The sequence below is a fragment of the Lytechinus pictus genome, chromosome 3 (assembly GCF_037042905.1).
Source record: "Lytechinus pictus isolate F3 Inbred chromosome 3, Lp3.0, whole genome shotgun sequence".
Lineage (NCBI taxonomy): Eukaryota > Metazoa > Echinodermata > Echinoidea > Temnopleuroida > Toxopneustidae > Lytechinus > Lytechinus pictus.
The window spans coordinates 3,516,140-3,530,372 of record NC_087247.1 but is presented as its reverse complement, the minus strand read 5'-3'; the positions used below and the strand labels follow the sequence as shown (position 1 = coordinate 3,530,372).

Here is a 14,233-nt window from a genome sequence, read left to right as displayed (position 1 = left end):
ATTTATCTTCCTTTTATGTTTTATTATTCTGTTTCCCGCCCTGAAAATTGTTTTTCTCTTCGCCCTTCCCTTTCTTCATACTCGGCCCTAGACAGAATGGGGGTGGTCGTCTATTTAGAGTTTTAAACCACTTTTGTTTTAGCTTTTTATCAAACTTTTCCTCTGTAATTGGTGTGTGGAGCCAAATAATCTGAAACTGACTGAAACGCTATAGAATATATGATATCATGATTTTAGGAAAGATCAACGATTTAAAAATATACAAAAAATTAGGGTATGTTGTGTTCACATTCTCTTTTTGATCGTTCTCCCTATTCTCCTTCACCGATCCACTTCTTTCTTTCTTCTCTCTCCCCCCTCCCTCTTCCCTTTGGGGAGGGCCATGGAGTCAGTATAGTAAGCTATCGCCTCGCTCTGAGACCGATTTCCCGTACCTAGTACGCCAAGCTATGTGGAGGGAACTGAAAGGGTGCATAAAGAGCTACGATCCGACATTAAAAAAAATCAAACTCGGCCCTTGCCTTCTCCGGGATTCCTCGTATCTCTTTTAGTCTTTGGAGTACATTCAGATTCATGACATACAATCCCTACAATAAGCCGTATTGCGTAGTCATTCACGTCCGCTCATCAACGTGTCTGAAGTTTCATGTAGGGCATGCTCGTATGTCTTTGGTATATATACAGTGTGTATGTGCTGCAGGACGATTTTTATTGATTGGACAAACCAAAGGGGCAAACCCTATCGGACCGTACCCCCGCCCGCACACACAACGAATACACACACGCCCTCCACTGATTCACTTACCCCCAGTGATTCAACTAACACAGTGATTCACTTTACCCATTGATTTACTTTCCCCGGCTATTCAGGGGTGTGTGTATGCATGTTATGGGGATGTAGTGTGTTGTGTGTTCGGCAGTCCAGGAGGTGGACTTCAGTATCAGCAGCCAGTGGCCGCCTAACCATCGGCGCATTGTGCATGCAGCGTCCGGTGCATGACTTCCACCCTGCTCTCGCTACGCGTTAAGCATTCGTCGATAATGCGCATGCGCCATGACGTATTTATGAATATCCACGATGTTATAATGAATATGCATGAATCAAACGGCGTTCTAATATCAATTTATTTTCTAACTCGAGAGGGCGGAAACAAATTGAATAGGTTAACCGATCCCTATAATGTATATTTCACCCCTCAATATCACCAAAACAGAAGAGTTATACCAATTTCTGTTGAGTGCTAAAGTAGAGCATTGATATAGATATTTAATGAAAAAAATATATTCACAATCGATTCACTGCCCTTGTCTGAGATGAACCAATCATACACTATACCTTTAAGCTTCGTTAAATCTTCGGGTAAACCCATTTCATACTTCGTGCAGTGAAAGTCATTGTGACTTTTTTTTTTACTAATTCTTCAGCTTAACATTAACTTTTTCTTGCATCCCAATTTATACCGATACCCTCCTTTTCAGGAAACTCAAGTTCCTCCTGGATGTAATAAAGAGAGAAATGATTGAAACAGTTGCCTTGGTTACGTCATTTGAAATCGCGCTTGTCATGGTCGTGAGTCATGTTTTCGGGAGTTAGAATATTTCCAGATTCTAAGTCGAATTTGACATGTTTAAGGTCCGGGTTTATATTTTTAGGGCAGGTTTTAAGTCGGACATACAATAATGGCATGGTTTATCCCGTATTTTATCCCACAAAGAATGTTGAGTCTTTGATATTCCACGTGTTCTTTTTTTTAAGTTTTGACTCTGATATGGCTTCTGAGAAGAATGTTAATACTTTGCATGCGAAAAACTAGACGTCCCGCGTCTCTCTGGGAGTAGCCTCTTATCTTGCATATGTGTAGTTATTTGTTAGGATATCATGTGTCCTTCGTGTACAACAAATGGGATAAAACTGACAAAACTATTCAATTAAATTGGTCTCGATTTCCTCATTATATATTCAAATAAAAAGAGGGATTTTCTTTCTTATATTAAATACCATAACATTGCAAAGATAGTTAACTACAATGAATAATCTGTCTGTAATAAGGATTTACCGGTGTCTGTAACAAACGTCAAAGTAATCCTGTTCAAATCTATCCAAATAACAAACCAGACTATTCTTCAAATGTAATTTGAAGTCACATAGCATGGCAATTACTTAGGCTTAATGCTTATGTGAAGGTTAGCGACTCAATTAACGTTTTGTCAGCCAAGGTATCGGAAATATCGCTCCGTACGAGAAGAGGCTTACCGGAATATCATAATAATCATTCATTTATAAATCTCTCAGTCTCCAATTTGTTAAGAAAAGTTCGGGGGGAAAATTCCTAGGGTTCAGAGACTCGGTGTCTGCCAAATCCAGGTTATAAGAATTACACTTTTAACCAAAGAGGACAGTTATGAGTTTGGGCAAAGGATAGATCATGTCTCCTGATTCATTCTTAATCACCAGACAATTTCGTTGATGAAGACTAAAAAAGTGCAAGTTGGGGTCACCGCACGATCCTATTAACACAATCTTCCAAACATGTGTTGGTGTTGTTGTTCATAGACGCGTTGTTGATATTGTGTGACTCTTTCAATAAGAGGATATTTAAAATATGTAGTAGAACTTTTACTCAAAAATGTTTGTTTTGCCGACAGCCAAATGGATTGAATTAAAAGTATAACTACCGATATCAAAGATCAATACAGTCACTCAAACAAGTAAACTTCATGAAAAAAGCACATGATTTTGTAATGTATTACATTGAAAAGAATACAAAGTCAGTTTCGAATGTATATCCATTCAACCAATTATTTTTCATGTATATTGAAGGTCTATTAACATCATAAATTTATATCACATCCAACATGAAAAACACCGAGTCTGTTTATAGATAATTTTATGACGAATCACTTTAATATGAAAGCAATATCTTATGAAAAAAAAAGAACAATCTGTTTCAAATGTTTCCGCATTTCCCTGGTTTCATTCGAATGATTCATGTTGTGAAAGTTGTAGAGCAAAGTCATGTGTGTTTCAATTCTCCTGGGAAATGAATGATAAATTCAACCTGGCAATTGATGAAATCAAAACGACAAATGAGGTCTATAAAACAAACGAGACATTATTTCTGTCCATGGGAGAGCTGTCATATATAGAGCCGTGCATCGTTGGCTAGACTCTATCTTGGTCAGACCATTCATTGGGGGAAACTGCCCCCTCACGGTCGGTCAGACATCTTTTTTTTACCAAATCAAACCTATATTTTCATTTCCTCCAAGGACTTTGGGACGACGTCACACCGACGGATCCTACTCCAAACCGACCGATGGTATGCCTGTGGTATTAACGCCATAGCTTTGGTCGGTCTGGAGCCAGTTTCGTTGGTGTGACTGCGCTAATGCTAATAGTCGGATACGTTGAGACGAGGACACAGAGATGGAGTGGAAGTTCATTGCCCACCACCAGACAATAGGAGGAGACCAATACGAGATTGGGATTTCACTCCTTGGAAATAGGACATTTTAGTCAGTAAAAGGCCGTGTCCAGTCGAGATCAACGCGATATTTATTTATACGTCTCTCTTTACTGGATATTTCCTGCTATTGACCGTCGCGTTTCGAAGCAATGGGAAACGATAAATACAAAATAATTTTTGATGGATTGCAAATGAGAGGGTGCTCCGAAAAAATGCTGAATAGCTTAGCTTTAAACCCTTAACAAATAAAAGTATATCAGTTCACCGAATACGTAAGGTATGCCTATTCCGGGTGCCAATTATGGATGGATGTCTATTTTGTATTGATTTACAATACATTTTCCTTCATCTATCAAAACAAAACTCCCGCCGGTAGTCGCCCGTATGATTCTCTCTTAGTCCATGTGTCTGGTTAACAAAGAACCACCATACGTCACCTACAATCAAGGGATATCCAGATAGATTGACTTACTATGCAGGATGTTCGGCTCCACGGGAATATCAGAAACCGCGAACGGGCCTACGCCTCTCTGCGTGGAGGCCGCCACCAGGAACTTGTACCTCTGCAGCGAATCGACGTCGGGGAAGACGACGAACTCCCTCCGAGTACTGCCCCGGTGGATGACGCTGTCCGTGTTGATGTCGATCAGCATGTAGGCGTAGGTGACGATGTGACCGCCCCGCCATCCGCAGGAGGGTGGGTCCCATGTCAGCTTCAGAGAGTTTTGGCTCTGGAAGTTATGGCGAATGTTGATGGGTACATCGGAAGGCACTGAAAAACAAGGACAAGCATATTACATCCATTTCATTACATATCGATTGCATGACATAATTTGCAAAGATGTATGTATCTTCATTTACTATCATGGCCAGCGAGGAGACGAGCTATATGTCTAAATTAATTATTTACGAGCAATACTTGTACATTCTCATCCGTGACCTCTTCTTTTATGATATTTATAGATAAAAATAGTAAATAACACCTATTCAGCAGTCTCGCAAACAACCTATTATACAAATAGTTTTTTTTTTGTCTGTTAAATTACTACGTAAATAAATTGGTTGAACAATCTCATTCACTATTCTAAATAGACTCCGAGACTATAGACTATCAAAACAGTCCGGTCAAATTTGAATACAATATTGAATACAATAAATGGCAATATCATTCTTGCCAAATTTGACCCAATTTTGTGCTAAATCAACAGATTTGTACAATTATATTTTACCAGAATTGTTGTCATTTGTCATTGACATTCTATTCAGATTGACTAGAATGGTTTTATGCATTTTTTTCTCTCAAAATACTCTGCATTCACAGTGCTCATATAGGGTTAGGAATTGCAGTAAAGTCACTTCGTTTTTCCTTTCTATTTTTTTTTTTTTTTGGGGGGGGGGGAAGGAAATACCATGGCAACCAATTTTCGTGAGGTTCGTTTATCATCGGTCTAAGGAACTTGGTATGTGAAGGAAGATATCTCAATGTTGACTTGGTGACAGATTCTGACAATTCAAGGTATTTTTACAAAATATAATGACAGATGACTACATGGAGGTTTTTGAGGTGGGTGCCATCATCAGACAACCTTTCTATTCAATGTTTCGTCAAGGATATTTCATTTCGCTGCCTCCTGAAAATCCTGTCCCACGACTAAAAAGGAAGATCCTGCTACGAATTGGAAGTTGGCTAAAGATAGTACATAGCGTGAGACATTGCCCACTGGATGATTTGTTATATGTTTCGTTTAGAACGACCCCTTCGTATAAAGATGTCTACCTCGAAAATTAAATAGACCTATATATTTGGTTCAATATTAGATACTGAAACACTTATTTTCAAATCAATAACTGGGAGATGTAATCAATACCATATAAGCTTCAATGTCGAGCTTTCATCACGATTGTTTATAAAAAGGAGTCCTAAACATGATTCCTGATCTGTCCTCTCCAATGTATGAATATCTGAAATGATTGTTACAAATGACCCGTAAGCTGAAACCGCAAACAATGTAAGGTTTTACTTTCACCTTAAGCGATGACAAGATTTTGTCCTGTCCACTTTAAAAATCCTCAAGTTTCGACATCAAATAACTCCCACGCAATTTGTAATTCATAAGACTACATGTCACTTTAAGACATACATGTACTTGAGATAAATAATGATATGGAGACAGCCAAAGAATCATGTTAAGCCTAATGCAATTTCTTTTCAACAGTCTTGACCAAAATTGACCCATTTCGATCTGAACTGAAAAACTATCTTGGCGTGAATATGAAAGCATGATCTTCATAATGATTCAAAATCTTCTGTACCTTAATGACCCGACATGACTGCGGTCGATGGTAATGGATGGGGCTACTGCGGTTCAAATAAAAGAGCTTCTATACTTACAAAAAGTAAAAATACTTCAAATAAAAAAAAACGTATGAAGTTGTTTAATCTCTTCCTCATACCGTTTATCCACAATGCCAACTTATGTTCTAAATCACAGTTTTAATGGCATTAATTGATTACTTCAACTATGCTTTAAAAATGAGCAATCGATCCTTGAGAAGGTTTAAGGGTTCCTATAACGTTTCAAGTTTTCTTTTAACCTACCCATCTGGTTGTTGTTTCATATATGAGACAAATAGAACGACAGAAGTATATGAGAAACAACTTTGATCGTGTGCAAAGAACTTGTAATTTTAAACATGTAGATCTCAGGTGATCCCCGTTTTGTAGCGAAAATGAAAACAGCATACCTACGTCACGTGACCATTACGAGGGAAAACCCCGAATATATCACGTGATAGTCCTAATAATGTGCAGATTTATTTCATCGCAAGTCATTCCTTGACCCGGTTAGGTGATCCCCATCTGATTATCATGCAGGGGCGGGGTCAGGTTTTTTTTTTAATAGGAGGAGGTAGGCTAATCTTGCCAACCAATCTCGTGACTATATGTATGTGAATAATTGTTTTATGCATATTGGGTTCATTTCTAATGGTTTTTTATTTATAAATGTCATTGCATTCATACACTTCAACTATCATTTGTAAGGCTCCCCTTTTCAACGTCCATGAGGATTTTGATGAGCTATCACGCTCTGTTTACTGCGTATTGGTATTAATCGGGCTTTATGCCAATAAATGGTTTCGAATGCAGGGAACCATCCCCCATGATAGCATGATATTCGACCTTGAGTCATTGTGTTCGTATTCTATGTCATTTTAAATGCAGCGTTTAACATTTTCAAAATGCCGTTCCATGCCACATGAACCGGTTTCGTTTCTCAAACATTGTGAGACGCCAATCGATCCATTGCATTTTGTGTAGTACTGGATTTGACCAATTCAGAGGACACAATCGAGGAAGACATTCATATCTAGAGATGATGATGTGGTGGTGGTGGCGTTAAGGATGAGAATGTTGATGAATAGGATAACGGTGGTAGTGGACGAGTGGTGGTGATGGTGAATGCAATAGTGTTGTTGGTGGAAGTAGTGATGGCAACATTGATGATGTGGGGATATTGATTATGATGATGATGGTGGTGGTGGTGATGATGTTGGTATGGTATGGTGGTGGCGGTGGCAATGATAATGATGATGATAATGATGAACAGAAACTAAACCTGGAGCCGTTTCATAACGCTGTTAGTAAGTTAAGTGCGACTTTAAGAACGACTAGTGAACCTTTCTTACACGATGAATATCATTTAGCACAAGAAGGGATCACCAGTCGTACTTAAAGGGATGGTCCGAGCTGAAAGTATGTATAGCTTAATAAATAGAATAGAATTCACTGAGCAAAATGCCGAAAATTTCATCAAAATCGGATAACAAATAACAAAGTTACTGAAGTTTAAAGTTAAGCAATATTTTGTGAAAACAGTCGTCATGAATATTCATTAGGTGGGCTGATGATGTCACATCTCCACTTGTTCTTTTGTATTTTATTATATGAAATTAGGTTTATTCAATTTTTTTCCTCCAAGAACTAGAAAATTGGATTGACAACTGATTTAGTGCATTATATATTTATTGCTGCAACTTATTTCATTATAAGGGAGACATATTATTCACACAAGTATGAAATAATGAAAAATTATGATTTTATGTGATAACATAAGAAAACGGAAAGTGGAGATGTGACATCATCAGCCCACCTAATGAATATTCATGACGACTGTTTTCACAAAACATTGCTAAACTTTAAACTTCAATAACTTTATTATTTGTTATCTGATTTTGATGAAATTTTCGGCATTTTGCTCAGTGAATTCTACTCTATGTATTAAGATATAAATATTTTCAGCCCGGACCATCTCTTTAAAGTCGCTCTTAACTTACAAACAGCTTTATGAAACACCCACCTGACCATCATCGATCTCAACGTACCTGTTTCTGAAGTCCTCTTGGTGGCATTTACTTTCATGCTCCTTCCAAACTGATTTCTGGCTGATACAAAGACTGTATAACTCGAATACGGCTGTAAGCCTGCGACGACGAGATGCGTCTTCCCCGTTTCCCCGGCGACAGTTAGCCGCCTGCTTGGTAAAGGTGATATCTCGATCTCGCACTGATCGACGTTCTCTTGCCTGTATTCGACGACATAATCGTCGGACGAGCAACCGTTGTCGACGGGCATCGTCCAGTGGACATGGAGGACTGTAGCGTTGTTCGTTGGAGCTTCTAAGTGTAGATGTCTGATAGGTGGTGGACCTTTAATAATAATTGGTATAAACGAAGCAAAATCATATTTATTACGCGCTATCAATTTATAACAGTTTCGCGCTGGTATTACGCGTGATTATTTTTATTTCATGTCCGTATACATATATCTCTGCTTCATATACTGATACTGGTTTTTATTTTTTTGCATGCTGAAGAGATTTCCAACTTTGCCCATGCATCATCAACAATTACAATAATAATCATTCATGAATCATTGACTGGTTTTCCAACTATTCATAATTGAAAATATGAAGATTATAAAACTAAGAATAAGAGCAGAATGCATCTGTCAAAATGCATGATTGTTTTTAACATCTAAATCAAGTATGAATCATTTGAATAAAAAATGTCATGCTAACAAGGACATTTGGCAAGAGGAAACCTTATTCTTCTTTTGATCAATTACATGGTGATGCAATCGTTCGAAACATGCAAGACGTGAAATGTTGAATGCTTACCCCCGCAAACAGTCCTGACATAGACCGGTGCGCTGGGAGGTTCGATGACCTCCCCGCCAAACATGGACAGTCTTACGGACTCGACGATGAACTCGTAGGCGGTCCGTGGTTGAAGACCGGTGATCGTATGGTCTGTCCAGTAGGTCGGCACCTCAGCAGCTATTGTGTAATTTTCCGAGCTCTAGGAGACAGAAAAATGACGAAATTATCAGGGCAATGATTTCACTAATATGATATGACTTGAAATATCCCTTCTCTCTGAAAATTAGGGGGGGGGGGGTTGCCCCCGCCATGACAGTTTCGTATATTATGAACACTGCCTTCCCTTTGCCCCTTATGATTTATAAGTTATAATGACATAATTGCCAACTGTCGCGGATCCTCTCAACTGCAAAGTCTACAACAGATTATGGTTGACCTATTGTTTCATTGTTGGGCACTAAGATTTATATAATTATGATATGACAAACAATAAACACTTAAACTTCCAAATTGCTGATTTTCTCGAAAAGAAAATATGGTGGGATTTACACTCTCAAGATCACAAGAAGTTAGGCCCTAATACTAAAGAAACATACTCGCATTGAAATCTAAATCAATATCTTCATTGTTTTATCATTGTTTCCTTACTAAAATAATTTTGTAAAGATAAATTCATGATCGAAGTACCTCCACACCGGGTAGGTCCACCCTCCGGTATTTGATGATGATACGAACTCGATAGACCCGAGGATCACTTGCTCTCAGCCTGTCATACCAGTCTAACCAGCTTAGCGTCACACTATCATGTCCAACATGCTGGACTGATATAGCAGGGAATGTCTCCACTGATACAGCTAGAAGACGGGAATAGACAAAAATATACAATGGTGATGACAACGATGATGATATAGTAATGTTTTTAACCTATTCGACCACTCTTTATCATGTCTAATGTTGGATCAATATCGCAAGGAATGTTGCGACCGGTACAGCCAGAAGGCAAGAATATACAAAAATATACACTGATAATGACGACGATGAAATAGTACAATTAAAGAATTCTAACTAATTCCACGACACCCCATCGTCTTTATTATTTTGGACTGATATTATATAGGAAACATTTCTACCAACACTGAGAGGCGTGGTAGGAGAGGGAAATGGACAAAAATATACACTGATGATGCCGACGAAAAAGAAATCGTGTAATTCTTATTGCTCCGAACATACCATAAAATACCATGAATACAGGAGTGAGATATGTGAGCAGTTTTTACACGTACTGTTGCAGATACAAGAGAGAAATAGACAAATACATCAAGGATAGACAACGACAGTGATGGTAATCATAAATAGTGACTTGATAATGACCACTGGATGTATTTTCAATATGCATCTGATTCGAACAAAGACATATATACATTCATGATGGAAAATGTGCAGAGGAACGACAGGACAATATCTGTCGATAAACACGAAAGACATCAATCACCGGATCGCATAAATCAAATATTTCGGTCTTATTCAAATTCATTACAGCGTTTTATTTGGGTGTCACTTAAAAAAGAAAGGGTGCAAACTTCCCCAAACAGTAAAAATACATCAAATACTGACAATATTCGAATTGAGAAAAGAATGAAAATATATGTAGTTGACGTCGGAATTGAAGCAGGAATTACTGAGTGATTGTTTGAGTCTATGCGCTATTCACGCCGACTTAACGAAACATAATACATACGATATTATATTGATATTTCTTTCAATGTTCAATATTCTAGATTTATTAAAACGGGCATCGAGGAGCTGGATTTATAATTTTCACATAATAGTATACATAATCAATAAAAGCTGAATCACTGTTCAATAAACGTATGGTGTTTAAAAAGATCTTACACCCCTACGAATTTCAATGATATGAAAATACAGATGATGAATTATAGTTGTAATCCTATTAAAGAAAGTCACATACGACCAAACCTACTATTTCCCTTTAAGCAATTTTCCCGTCAAATCGAATAAAAATACTTCCAATTTTCTATACCGCCCACTGGGCACTCAGCAGTAGTACATGTACAACACTTTCCTTTAAACTGATTTCAATGAAAACGGAAATATAATGATGGATCCGGAATATTAATCGGAAACTTTCATATTTATCCATGATTGTCTGATGTGTCACATGATTAAGTCACAAGATTAAATCGAAACATGGGTAGTGTTTACAATATGAAAAGATGTTTCAGTGTTTTTCAGGATATCGTGGAGATGGTCTTGAATATTTTATCGGAGAGAATATATGAACAAATTCCAGCAGGCTATAACATTTTTTTCTTCAAAGCTTGTGGCATTAACAATATACATCGAGAAATGAAATAATTTTATAAACTGAATATTTGAAACAATTTTTTTTCATAAAAATACAAATGGGTGATATCTTAAGGTGATGCCATGGACATAAGTGTCGTTAATATTCTCAGGAGTCTTTTAAACTTTGTCAAATATATTCCAAACGAAAAAAAAAGTCGAAGAAAAAAAACCTTAAAGGAAAAGATGATGGAAAAGACGAAGAAGAAGAAAGGGAGGAGAAGGAAGATGAGAAGAAGAAGGAGGAGAAGGAGAAGGAGAAGAAGAAGTAAAGGAGAAAAATAAGAAGAAGAAAAGGGAGAAGGAGAAGGTGGAGTAGAAGAAGAAGGAGGAGGAGGAGAAAAATAAGAAGAATAAAAGGAATGATTGGGAGAAGAAAGAAGAAGAAGTTGAAGTAGGAGGATGGTAAGATGAAGAAGGAGAAGACATTTTATTGGATCAGATTTAACGATCTACAAAGTTACCCTCAAATTAAAGACGTCACATTGAGGAGTTACATTTTATAGCCCCATGGTCATACATGATAAGAACATGATAGCTTACTTGCTACAGGGGGTAATATCCTTCCAGACAGCACAGGTACGTGATTACTTGGATCAAGATCTAGCCCACCAACTGCATCCGTTACCTCTGGAATATCAGCACCAATACACGACACCCAGGGCAACATCATAGGTTGACACGACTCTGTGAAATTACCAAAGCCCGAATGTTCACAGTCTACCAGCCGGGACTCCGTGCCCTCACAGTTTGTACCGTTCAACACGAAGTCGACGTCGATACGGTCCTCGCGACCCGGCGTTACCCGCATGACCCGCGTGACGCCCTCGTACCCGAGTTGCCTGCAGGCGACATCGCCGTCGAAAAATGTCCATCGGCTAGCGCAGATGAGACCCCAATGATTCCGGTGTGTGATCTCGACGATGCCTTCACCATTGTTCATCCCCATTAATCTCAATTGACCGGGTTCTGTAGCATGGCATGATGAAATGAAATACATAATTATCATTAAGAGTGTTACCGTCTGTTTAGCTACTCTACTTTGTAACGATTTCGTCCTTGATACGTTATTTGTAGCATTCCGTACGCCTGCCATCCAACCACATCTGATAAAAATTGATTTCATTGTGTTCATTTTCTCATTAAGTAAGTAAATAAGAATATATAATTCCTCCAACGCACTATTTATTCTACAGCAGTACAGTGGAATGATGTATGAAGCTATTGCAAAGTAAATCGATCACGAACAATGATATTCCTTTTAATTCCAATAGACAGTGCGACAAGCCGACAAGCGATAAAATAAAGGTTGTCCTCCAAATAGAATGTAATTATTTAATATAATTCACCGATCAATAACTCGAGTATTATCTCTGCATAGATCGATGGAATGATAATCCCTCACGACATCATATCTTATATATCCTCGCCCGGTGCTGTCCGGCAAATTCTATTGCAACTCCCGGTGTCCTGTGTATGAAACTAAATTTCTGCGAAAAAAAAAGGTCAGAAACATCCAAGCCGGAAATATATACCAAACAAGGGCCTCTATTCCAAAATCTCGTAGCAGTACGTAAAAGATCCGATTTATGAAAATGAGTCAATCGCACCCCAAAACATGAGTAAAAAAGAACTGGAACAAAGTGATTTGTAAGAGACCGCGCGGCAGGTCTAAGCAGACGAACGACTCCTGCTGCAAATGACAGGTCTATAGCTGATGGGTCCCTCTCTCTTGGCAGACGACACTCGCTATCGTCATCTTTCCCGCGCGTTAATACGGGTTGATCGTGATAATCGGGACAGGCAGCGGCTTGGCAGTACGCCTTGACAAGTTTGGTGTCAGTGCATACAGTTCATGCATCGTTACTTCATCACATAGTACGCAGATGAACGTAATGTGCAATTATACAGTTTACCAGCCATCAGTGATCTATGAATGGCAAAGTATCCAACGGTTTTGGTCAAAATTAATTTGATTGCCACCATGACTTCATAGTATTTCTCCATCCAACGACAATATCATTGATCATGATGATAAAGAGAGGTCGCAAGAAGGAACAACTTTTTCGTATGGGAATGAAATATAAAATATTACATGAAACGCCACAACCGTTTTGTAAAACAATTGATACATTTGATACATTAAATAATTTTAATTCAATTTGGTCATTTTCGTTTATGGTTAACGTGGTTTTCGAGATATATCATACTCATGTCCTATACCATATAATACTAGTATGACGAAGGGGATATGTTAACCCCCTCCCCCTCCCCCATTGTCCGTTTTGATTTTTGACGTCTTCATTAACACTAATAAACAGATATGCATTACTGATTTAATGCATTCTTTTGAATATAAAGAACCGAAAAAGTATTTAAAAAATAATAGAGCCTCACAAATAAAAACCTAAAATGATCCACTGACTAAAAAATACACACTTGTCACTTCCAAGCCGCCACATTTAATTGAAGCCAATGCACTTTTTAACGTTCAAATATACAGTACAACTATAACGTAATCATGATAATGCACCAATAGTGCTATAGCTGCATGGGGTATGCAGCCCCCCCCCCCCCGCCCTCCCACTCACTCCCTAATGACAAATACATAAGTACATTTTAAAGCACTGAGAAGTGTTGAAAATCCTTTTCTGGTTATCATATATCAACCTTATTTGTCATTAAAACCTATGCTACCCTCCTCCCCAAACAACATGAAAGCACCCAGACCCAGCGTGTGCCGTTGCTGAAAATACTTGAATCATGAAAGTTTGGTTAAACATTATTATTTTTTTTTATTCCAGCTGAAACATTCAGGGTCAAGGCAGAATAACTATACGTTGACATAATAATACCTCCTGGTATGCCGATACAATTTTGGTAACCCATGCACAATGTTTGGTGATTAGGGGTGCACAATGGAATTCGAATTTTAACAAAAATTCTCCTTCATATATTTTTTTTCGATTTAGTGTTTCTTTCGGGCGGATTGATTCCCTTCCTTTTCTCGTTTTCGTAAACTCTCTTTGAAAATATCTCTTCAAACAAGTTAATCTCCTTTTCTTTCCCCATTCTCTCTCCCACTCTCTTTCTCTTTCTCTCTCTCTCTCTCTCTCTCTCTCTCTTCCTCTCCTATCTCTGTTATTCACATATACCCCCCCCCCTCTACGATCATCCCTCTGCCCAGATCATGTTCCGTGATTCTTGGAACATTGTACTGAAAGTACAATGACTCGTCAACAT

At 38.2% G+C, this 14,233-nt stretch overlaps 1 protein-coding gene across 1 annotated transcript in view; it reads right to left on the bottom strand.

The window, feature by feature from the left end:
* The window catches only part of LOC129256030 (uncharacterized), a 32,657-nt gene extending 19,940 nt beyond the window's left edge, over positions 1–12,717 (bottom strand). The window contains exons 1-5 of the mRNA XM_064096156.1: positions 11,534–12,717; positions 9,314–9,480; positions 8,645–8,825; positions 7,851–8,174; positions 3,940–4,239 (exon numbers count right to left, since the gene is read on the bottom strand). Of these exons, the coding sequence (XP_063952226.1) occupies positions 3,940–4,239; positions 7,851–8,174; positions 8,645–8,825; positions 9,314–9,480; positions 11,534–12,125 (1,564 nt within the window). The 5' untranslated portion in view covers positions 12,126–12,717. The remainder of the gene's footprint in view (positions 1–3,939; positions 4,240–7,850; positions 8,175–8,644; positions 8,826–9,313; positions 9,481–11,533) is intronic.
* Positions 12,718–14,233: the final 1,516 nt, after the last annotated feature.